Source organism: Dermacentor silvarum, chromosome 11, assembly GCF_013339745.2.
Source record: "Dermacentor silvarum isolate Dsil-2018 chromosome 11, BIME_Dsil_1.4, whole genome shotgun sequence".
NCBI classification, from domain to species: Eukaryota; Metazoa; Arthropoda; class Arachnida; order Ixodida; family Ixodidae; genus Dermacentor; species Dermacentor silvarum.
This window is the reverse complement of record NC_051164.1, coordinates 105431567-105441688: the sequence shown is the minus strand read 5'-3', so window position 1 is coordinate 105441688 and position 10122 is coordinate 105431567. Positions and strand designations below refer to the sequence as shown.

At 48.3% G+C, this 10122-nt stretch overlaps 1 protein-coding gene across 1 annotated transcript; it reads right to left on the bottom strand.

The window, feature by feature from the left end:
• Nucleotides 1–2643: 2643 nt before the first annotated feature.
• Nucleotides 2644–7915, bottom strand: LOC119432925 (uncharacterized). The gene is made up of 3 exons (XM_037700073.2): nucleotides 6866–7915; nucleotides 5238–5722; nucleotides 2644–3390 (listed from the first exon to the last, which is right to left on the bottom strand). Exons 1-3 carry the CDS (start codon nucleotides 7433–7435, stop codon nucleotides 2736–2738), a joined length of 1710 nt encoding a protein of 569 aa, XP_037556001.1. The 5' UTR covers nucleotides 7436–7915; the 3' UTR covers nucleotides 2644–2735.
• Nucleotides 7916–10122: the final 2207 nt, after the last annotated feature.

Sequence of the window (10122 nt, the reverse complement as noted above, 5' to 3'; positions counted from 1 at the left end):
CATATATAGCTATTAAAGTAAGCTTAAAGGAGCAGCAGTCACATGGAAAGCCAATCAGATCGCTCACCTGAGTGACATCACTAACCCATTCTACGCATAATGGGCAGATATGGCTGAAAATGTGGGGACTGGTGCCACTATGATCTGTAGCGATGCAGATGTTTAAAACACAATAATAAATTGCACTTTTTGTGCAGAGCACCTAAATTTGGCCTTTGATGATCACAAGGACCTACCAAACCAACTTATTGCACTTTTACCAGATTGTCAAAATTGTTTTGGGATACCTTTAAGCAGCCATCTAGGCGTTGGTAACCATTATATTCCACATAGCTAGCGCAAGACAGGGGTAATTGGAGATCGCAGGGAGAGGCCTTCGTCTTGCAGTAGACATAAATATAGGCTGATGATGGTGATAGTCCACATGTTTTTCAAGAAACGAATACAGTGGACTACCATTAACTACACTATGGTTAATTAGATATTTCTGTTCATTCGATCCAGAAAAAGTCTTGGCTCGCCCCCACACACTTCTATGGCCGGGTCGAAACTCGTTATTTATATCATGAAGCTAGCCTTTACTGGATAACTTGAACATCACTGGCCCCCTTATGGCTGCAAAGTTGATCTTGGTGGCACTAGGAGACAGTGAATGCGTCGAGGACAAGTTATCTGCTGCCAAAAACACTCATTTGCGACCTACTTTTGGCAGATTTCGAAGTGAGAACAGCAGCTAGCAGTGTCTAATTGTTTGCGCGTTTGTATATATAGGAAGCGAAAATTGCTTGCACATTAGATACGAAACCGAAATCACGTTTGTGGCGTTAGCGACTGTCAAGCCAGCGTCGCCGCTATGGTCATCACAGGATGGCGGCAGAACAACTCTGCTTTCAGGCTTTAATTATAGTGTGCTAGAGTACTATACTTTAATTGGTGGCAGAGTAGGTCAGGAAATGCGGAGTATCAGACGCAATGGGCCGCAAGGTGGGCGATATGTTGTCCATCCGTGGCATAGCCAGGGAGTGGCACACTGGGCACGAGACCCCCCCTCCTTAAAAAAAAAAAAGAATTTGGCTACGCAAATGTAGTCCATAGACAGTGACAAAAAAAATTTGTCTGCGATAAATTTCCATACTGTGAATGTAAGCACTGGAGGGTTCACGGTCATGCGTCTTGATGACATTACACTTCCGTTGAACTGTCCTTTTTGAACGTTATGCTAGAAAGCATTTTTATGCCCGTTTTTGCTGGCCCTTTAAGTAAAGGGAGGTACATTTAATTGGTGATCAGGTCTTGTTGTTTTGAAGGAAAGGGTTTATTGCACAACTAGAAACTGGTATTTTAGTGAACCATTTGAGGCGTTGGAGGCTCTTTCATGGTACTGACTGTCCTAGCAACGATTATTTAACTCTAGTTATATGCTATTGTTCAATCTTCAATGTTTCAAAATTTATTTACTCGTAAATACCTTATTTATTTGCTCAGTCTTACAGATGTCTACCAAAATTAGGCTAAACCCACCGTGTTGGTGCAGTGGCTATGCATGGCGCTCTGCTGCTGAGCACGAGGTCACTGGTTCGGTTCCCTGTTGCAGCGGCCGCATTCTGATCGGGGTGAAATGCGAAAACGCTCGTGTCTACTTGCATTTAATTGCACATACTAAAGAAATCCAGGTGAAGAAAGTAATACTGAGCCGTCCACTACGGCGTCCCCCATAACCCAATTTACAGTGTCTGGACGTTAAACCCAACAACTCAGTTTAAAATTGTAGTAAATGTTCGTTATAGCCAGTATCGCTTAAGTGTTATAGCACAAAAGTCTGCTTCATTCGATGTAGGTAATACCGAAATCCAACGCGATGCGGATAACCTGTTTTGATTTACAAAAGTGTACATATGTAGGGGTAATTGGAGATCGCAGGGAGAGGCCTTCGTCCTGCAGTGGACATAAAATATAGGCTGATGATGATGATGACATCATTAGGAATGGGTTCTGCGGATATCCATGAGCTGACCAATTCACAGAAAGGAATTTAAAGTTCCTATCCACCGAACCTGGTGCTTCAGGGTTCGATTCATGCACCAGGGTGAATTTTACTCCAAGTACTCAACTACCGTATTCACTCGAATATAGGTCAAACATGAATAGAGGCTGACCCGTATATGTAGAACTTGTTGTAAGATTATATATATATATATATTGGATTATAGGCTGACCGAATCGGTACCACAAGTGGCATCTTTGTCAGAACTGCCAGAAAAGTCTTGCCTCGTCGGATGCTTCGCAGGCTTCCTCGGCACCCCAAACAACGTCGTCCTTGGTGCCATCAAGTGCGTTGGATACGGATAAGTTTTTGAAGCAACTCTGGATAATCCTCAGACTTCCGCACACTCAACGAAGGAACTCCGTTAGTTAGCCTTGGTATTTTGCTAATGTGGTCGAGATTCTTTGGTCACGAATATAGGTCAATAGCTCATTTTGAATAACAGTTTCGCGGAAAAAAAAAGAAAGGTCGACCTACCGAATAAATACGCTACTTGCTTCTCGAGAATGCCATGCGGTTTTCCTTTGCGGTCTACTGGTTCTGTTGGGGAACCCTTTGAAGAAGCGGTGCACGAAAGCGTAGACATCACACTTCTGACATTTGCTGTGATTTATTGAACCCAGTACAAAAATGTGCATCCGCCTGCAAGACATCTAGAAACCACCACAGCTATCGCACTTGGGTGGGCTGGTTAGCCATTAAAGTCGATCACCTTTTGTTTCATCACGAAGGGCAAGTCAGCCATGCTTCGTTTTTCCTGAGGTCTGGACAATCCGTTCCCGGCCGGTTTAGATGAACTGAAACGTCTGTAGTAAGTCGTCGTGAAACTTCTGACCGGCATGAAAAAAATTCTCATGAACGCAATGAAAGTCCTCTGTAAGAACAAGCTGGCAATGCTTCCCACTGCTCTCCATACCGACAACCACCGGCTGCTCGTAACAAAATGTTGAGACGTGGTGTATATGGGCGCGCCGAGTCCGATGCGCAAGAGTTCTTCCACGGTGTAGACTCTTCTTGCCGGCACTGTGTTTCCCTGCGTTTTCGATGCGTCGTCGAAGCTCGTCGAGTTGGCCAGCATGGAGTTGATGCACCTGATTACGTGATGCCGGTCGTCCATGACGGAGCGACTCCTAGCTTCCAGAGCCTTGGACGCGGCCACAGCCGCCCTCGCCGTTCGCGTGTCCACGTCGTTGGCGCGCCTGTATCGGGAGACCTCGAGCAGCTCGAGCCAGCGCGGGCACGTCTTGGACCGGGTGTCGTGGTCGTCCTGTCCACAGTTGAGACAGCGCTGCCGTCGCCCTGCACACGTATCTGAGTCGTCGTCGCCATTGACAGCTCCGGGGCTCCTGGAAATGAGCGGTGAGGGAGAGCAGTAGACATGCAGTAAGTGAAGAGGACCAAATGAAGGAAAGACGTTTCAGCTCCCCTAACCGGAGTCTTGTGAAGAAGTATTGTGACAACATGGCCTCCGAGCGTGCCGCCCGATCTCGAAGTCCGTGGGGACGGGACTGGGAAGAGGGCCTTCGTCGAGGGAGCCGAAACTTCCTTCCTTCATTTTCTTTTGCGGTTGGCGTTCTTTTTTTGCTTACTCTCACGATCCTTCCCGGCAGACAGCCTTCCGTCAAAACCTCACCATCGGAGAGTCACAGAGCTTCCTACAAAAATTATTACAACTCTTGCGCTGTGATCGCTTAGCAATAGCATAATTATGAATGAAAGTCAGGCGCATGGATTTGTCTAGACTTCGATCTGTTGTAGTTTTTAAAGTGTGAGCCAACAAATATATATATCCACGTACATGCATAATCATGGCCAATTGTTGCCGTTTTAACGCAATAGTTTGTTGAAGGCTATTAATCTGCAGAGTCCCAAAGCCGTTTGAAGCCATAAGGATGGAGTTTAAGCATTTACATGTACTACCCATAATGCACATCCGTGCTGGCAGAACCGCCTCGCTTGTAACTTCCGCAGACACGCCGAGTTCCCACTAGTAATTTTTGTAGGAAACTCTATATGGAAAGAGTATAGTATGTACTGCGTTTTACTTTTTCGAATGGTACGTTTGCGACGATGGAGTGAGTCATCATAATCATCATAATGAGCCGATTTAACCCCGGTGAAGCCCTCATGTATCATAATTGCGACTAGCTAGCCCAGCTTTCTTGTTTCTATGAAAGCCCTGCACAGAGGCGTCTAGTCCTGTACTGCGCTAGCTGAACTTATTCTTTGCCTCAAGCATCATAATCCATTTGCACCATCTAATCCCTCGCAGCGTTAGCATTTCCTTTCCTTTGGTGTCCCTTCTGCACACTAAGCAACGTAGTGATTGTTCCGGCGATACATTTTTAGATGTATGAATGCGAACGAAAGTTGTGTCATAGGTTTTTAATGGGCACGTTGGCAACGTGCACCAAACGGCACTTTGCATTAGTTCTTCCGGAACTTACTTTGCGTACGCACTCGTTTGGAATTCGTTATAGTTGCTTACATTATCCCGTGATGTCGTTGCTAGCGCTCAATTCTTTTGCCAGGTTGCTGTTCTGGGCATTCTCAAATTCCGCCATGTTTGCGGTTTAAGCCAATCGGAGAAGGCGTAGCCGCTCTCCGAGCCAATCAAGTTGACAAGATGGTGAATTTGACTGTATGGCAGTATGACAGAATTCGACCATGTCCAGATAGCATAGCACTAGCGGTGTGTGCAGACTATACAATGTCGCCACTGACGTTGCAAGAAGCACGCTCTCTGGCTGGCCCGGTCTATAGTTTCTGTTTTGACGTGCTTCCTCCCCCGTCCCCCTCATTAAAAATAATTTCTGTATTTTCATATAAATTGCATGCTACGTGTTTCAGGAGGGGAAGATAAATCTAAGACAACCGCTTCTCTGACGGGATGAAAACGTCGCTGGAATTGCATTTTAAAAAGGGGCACTAAGTAGAGATGCTGAATATAAACTCGGCGGTCATTTTTTTTTTTTTTTTTCAGAGCTCTCCTTGTAATCTTTTCCTTCCCCTGCGCTTTAGAACTACATAGTCGGCCGAGGGAAGGAAGGTAGTGCGACAAGATTAGCAAATTTGCTGGCATATATAATGGAGTGCGCTGACGCAAGAAAACAGGGTAGCTCGGAGATCGCTGGGAGATGCCTTCGTCCTGCAGTGGACATAGAACGAGCTGATGATGAACTTGCAGTCATACCCTTTGAAGAACGCTGGCGGCGGCGGCCTTGGACACACGGCCATGACGTGTCCGATGCGGCCGCACAGCTTGCAGCGCGCCGGCCGGTCGACGTACAGGTGGACCCTGTGCTGGATGAACCCGATGTCCACGTAGTCCGGTATCTGCGCCGAAGCGAACGTCACGATGGCCGGGCTCGGTGGGTGCGGTATGCGCACGTTAAGCACCGGCACCGCGGACCGTATGGCGGCCTCGATGTCGGTGGCCGTCATGCCGGGCGGTATGCCGTTCACGACGCCGACGGCCTTGAACGAGCTGCGCGGCTCGTGCACCTCGACGGCCACGCCGCACAGCCGCCGGATGCCCATCAGCGCGGCCGTCACCTCGGTCTTCAGCGTGTCGACGGCGAGCAGGTTGAGGCGCGTGTTGACGCGCACCCTCCGGATGCCGTCGGGAGCGACGGTCTCGAGCTCCTTGGTGATCCTGATGCAGTTGAGGCTTCTCACCTGCGTTCGGGTGGAGACGTTTGAGAAAACTAAGAAGGTTCCCTCACATTATTCAGATATGCCACACACCGCCTCCCTATCCCTACCACCAAATCATGGGTAGTTGACTACGGCCACCACATTCCAGGAGCTAGAGTACCTGGCAGCGTACATCCACGGCCGCTGGATTAAAAAAGAAGTGGTACATAGCCGCCATAAAGTGCGCTGGCAGAGGTTACTTGCCGGTACTTTGTAGCGATGCCTTTTTGATGCTAATGCCTTTTCGCGCTTGGTCAGTGGTCAGAGCGACGGTCCGCTCACATTATCAGCGGCATCAGCCGGCCGTGAGCGGTGGATGATAAGACTAGTATAGACTAACGCATCGCTGCAAAATACTGGCCCTGCTCGTTAATCCGCTGAGCAACAATAAACAATTAAAAAGCTTTATCTCTCTCTCCGACCAGGTTTGGGCATCGCAAAGTGATAAGCGCTTTGCGTAGAACACACTTTGACGATCGCCTCTGCAAAGTATCAAACCACTTCACGGCGCGAAGACAGCTCACATTTCAAACGAAAGCACACGCGCTAGAGCTTCTCGATAGAGCCCCGTTTGTTGCTTGAGAATCCTGCAAGGTCACACGCCTCCGCGAAAGACGCACTGTCTGCAACGTCAGCTATTATGGCATGTGACTTCGCTAAATCACCCAATGCAGTACGCGCAATACCGTCAATCTGATAGTAAGCGCGACACGAATTGCGTAGTACTTTATGGAAGGCACGCGGGCACCAATGATTACGCTGGAACCTTCGACGAGTCATGTGTAACAGCCGACGCGTTTGACCCGCACATCAAATTTCGACGATCGCTGACTGTGCTCGCCGCTATCGTTGTGCTTCGAGCAAGGCCGCTTCAAGTGTCACTTGCTTTTGTGGGCACAGGTTCGCCCAATGAAGAGTTAGTTTCGTGATTCGAAGTTTTGCTACTGTGTTCTTCACCGTCACTACAACGGGACAGCATTATCTATTATTCTTTTACGTGCCAGATGCAAGGTCGATGCCAGATGCGCGTAACCCAGCATGACAGCTGGACCAGCTAGCTCGAATTAGTGCCTTTTTTCTTTTCTAAGGTGTGTGTCAGTATACTGAACAAACGCCAGTACTGACCTGCGTAATACCGTCGATGGGCACTACGAGGGCGGTGGTGCCGACGGCAATGCGACTCGGTTCGAATCGAAGCGACGGCAACGACAAGTCGTCGTCGCCCTCCCAGCGCGTCGGGAAGCAGCCGCCCTTTTGGAGGTACGGGTCGTTGTAGTGATGGTAGCAGGGACCCAAATAGCTGAACGAGGCGTCCTGACTCGCCAGACGCTGCATCCTGTCGGCTAGGGACTCACCACTGCCTGGTTGCCGGTTGCTGCCGAGTTGCTGCGGGTTGTCGCTGGGGGTAAGTTGGCAAGGCCAGTGTGAACGATCGGGTGTCTCTGGGGCAGCGTTGAGTGGAGCCTTGTAAGTCGTAGTTGTACCGGGAACTGTTACTGCCGTGTTTTCGTTAGTTACGAAGGCATGGGCATTGTCGCTCGTCTCTACGACGGGAGCGATCTTGGAATCTGTGACGCATGGTTTCACTTCCGCGGTTGGCTTTCCTGAAGATTTAGGCTGCGGGCCCGCGCCGCTTTTTGAAGACTTGCTCTTAGTACTTCGGCGCTTGGATGACTTGCGGTTCTTGCGAGACATGCTGTTTGCGGGGAAGCTCAAGTCGTAGGTGCAACACAAGGTTTTTCTTTTCTAAATTGGAAGCTTTGTGTATCTTCGGCGTTGACAGTCTATGCTAACCTCTGGGCCCGCTGAGATCGGGGTTTTTCTTTTTTTCGACTGGAAGCTTTAGCGTCTCTTCAGTTGGGGTTGTAGGCACTCTACTGAGCCCCGGGCGCGCATGGTTTGTTCGGATTTCTACATTGTATTTCGCTCTACTTTATGGACGCTGGGCTAATAATACGTGGCAGCTGCCGCAGACATATTGAAGCGCTGCCCGTTTATGTGGAAGTTATTGCTGCGCCTCAATATCCTAACTGTTTCTGTCAGCGTAGTCCAGAAGCTAGCTCCCCGTGTTGTGCTTTTTATGAGGTAAATGATGTAACAAGATAGCTTCCCCTGTGTCTTCAGGCTCGTCAGTATACAATGGGCGCCTAAATTATTAGTTCGCAATAGATGATCCGCCAAAGTGCATGAAATAAATGTGCGGCGGGTGCCAATAGGAAATAAAGCACTTGCTTTGCTTTGAAGGCCGTCAGTTAATTAGCCTTATTGCTATGGTACAATGAGTGCAAAGTGGCAGATTATTTGAGAAGTATAGATTTACCTATGCAGGTATTGCAGAGTGAGGCGTGAGGTGGCGCTCGGGCAGCAGTGGTTGCTTGAATGCCAGTGATGTGCTCCCGTCCATATTGATGCAACCGGTACAAAGATAGGGATAGACTTTGCTAGATGGAGAGATGTAGAAGCGTATACACGCGCCGCCAACATTCATATGCTTGCCAAAGGGCTCGCACGTCCAAGTTGTGACCGCACTTCAAATATTCACATATTACTCGGGGCGGTGGCACCGTTGGGATACATCACGATAATTTAAATGGCGCACATCAAGTGAACAACAGTATTTTAATTTTACGCGCACCAAGCAGAAGTATCAATCTTGAGTGGTAGATTACGCTTCTGTCATCGCAAGGTTGCGTTAGAGGCCAACAACTACGAAATTTCACTTTGGTTAAATTTGTTATAAATTACTAGTATATTGACACATTTACTTTTTTTATCCTTTTCTCGAGGACTGCATTTCACCCACTAACAACACAATGTTATCGCTCAGCGCGAGACGCGCCTGCATGATTGGAACTTACTGGAAAGCTATCGAATGATTATACCTGTTGTCTGTTGTCGCCGAAGCTTGTGTAATCTGATTGTAGGCGCGGCGCGAGTTTTGTAGTACTTTCTGGAAGACACGCGGGCACCAGCGATTACTCGGGAACAGTCCATGACTCGTGCATAAAAGCCTACGCGCTTGACCGGAAGATCAGATTTCGACAATCGCCGACTGTGTTCGCCGCTATGGTTGCGCTTTGCGTGTAACTTGCTTTTGTGGGCGCAGGTTTGCCCAATAGAAAGTTAGTTTCGTCATTCACAGTTTTGCGACTGTTTTCCTCACTGTCACTAGTACGTGACAGTATACCACTAAAGCAATCTCAAAAAAGCCGCGGGGCTGGACTGGTATTTTGTAGCGGTGCCTTTCCGGTAATAATGCCTTTTCGCGCTTATCGCCCTTTGCGAGTGGTCAGAGTGACGGTCCGCTCGCGTTATCAACGGAATCAGCCGGCTGTGAGCGGTGGATGATAAGACTACAATATAATAAGTCATAAGGCATCGCTACAAAATCGCGACCTTGGTGAGTGCACACTTTTCGTGTTAGCAGAAGTTTAGACGGCATCTAAGCAGACGACGGGTGCACCTAGTGGTTGTCGCTATGACGTAAGTCTCAGCACGCAGCCTCCGAGGTTTTCCAGCGCGCCGCGGACAGCCGTGGACGCCGCCTTATCTCGGAAGTCGTGGCGAGGAGCCGCGCGCTCTGGATCATGCGTCGTTTCCGGCGAGCAGGTAGTGGCGTTTTTTTTTTTTTTTTTTTTTTTTCCTTTTCAGTTTCAGTATCACATACGGCTATCTTGCGATATTTTCATGACACTTCCGCTACACGGAGGTCCCTTTATATCTACAAAATCTAGGCTTCTTACGCTGTCCAAAATTTCCTTGCAGTTCGTCTTTAAAAAATAGGCGCAGTTTCGCCTGAATGGCGAAGCAGCATTGATAGCCATAGCAAAAAGTAAGGTTCGTAGTTTTATCGGCCGTATAATAGGCAGTAAACATTCACTTACTAATTAAATGAACAAGCATGGTGTCATGCACACGCAGTCGAATATCAACAGATCTCGATGGCCGCCAACACACGCTGTCTGTATACGTGGCGCGATGAAGTACCCCCTTTGTCGCTCGCACTGACAAGTATATCAGATACCTCGGGCTATCAACACGTTGAATTTTGTGTGGCTTTGTCGTGGCGTTCTGCGCATGGTTGGTGTGCTATATTGTGTGACTATATAAATCGCCATGCTTTCTGAAAGAAGAAAAACTGTTGGAAGTCAGCGCTCTGTCCTCTCTTCTGCCGCCTCTGGTGGCCTTGCGCTGTAAAGATTAACACTTTAAAGATAACACGAGGTAATTTGTAAGCTCAAGTTGGAATCAGTAGCGCAAGACTACCGCGTTCCACTCTTAAAGGCGAAGCTTACGCGTCCTGCAAGCTTCTTGACCTCCTTGGGTGAATGCTGATATTTTCAATGTGTCGTATACCACGAAAAAATGAAGCTTCGGGTTCT

Excerpts from the sequence above, each read along its gene's own strand:
- LOC119432925 (XM_037700073.2), bottom strand. The coding sequence starts at position 7,435 with ATGTCTCGCAAGAACCGCAAGTCATCCAAGCGCCGAAGTACTAAGAGC. Across the intron at positions 5,723-6,865 it reads CCATCGACGGTATTACGCAG|GTGAGAAGCCTCAACTGCAT; the intron begins GTCAGTACTGGC and ends ACCCGAACGCAG. Across the intron at positions 3,391-5,237 it reads CCGCCAGCGTTCTTCAAAGG|GAGCCCCGGAGCTGTCAATG; the intron begins GTATGACTGCAA and ends GCTCATTTCCAG.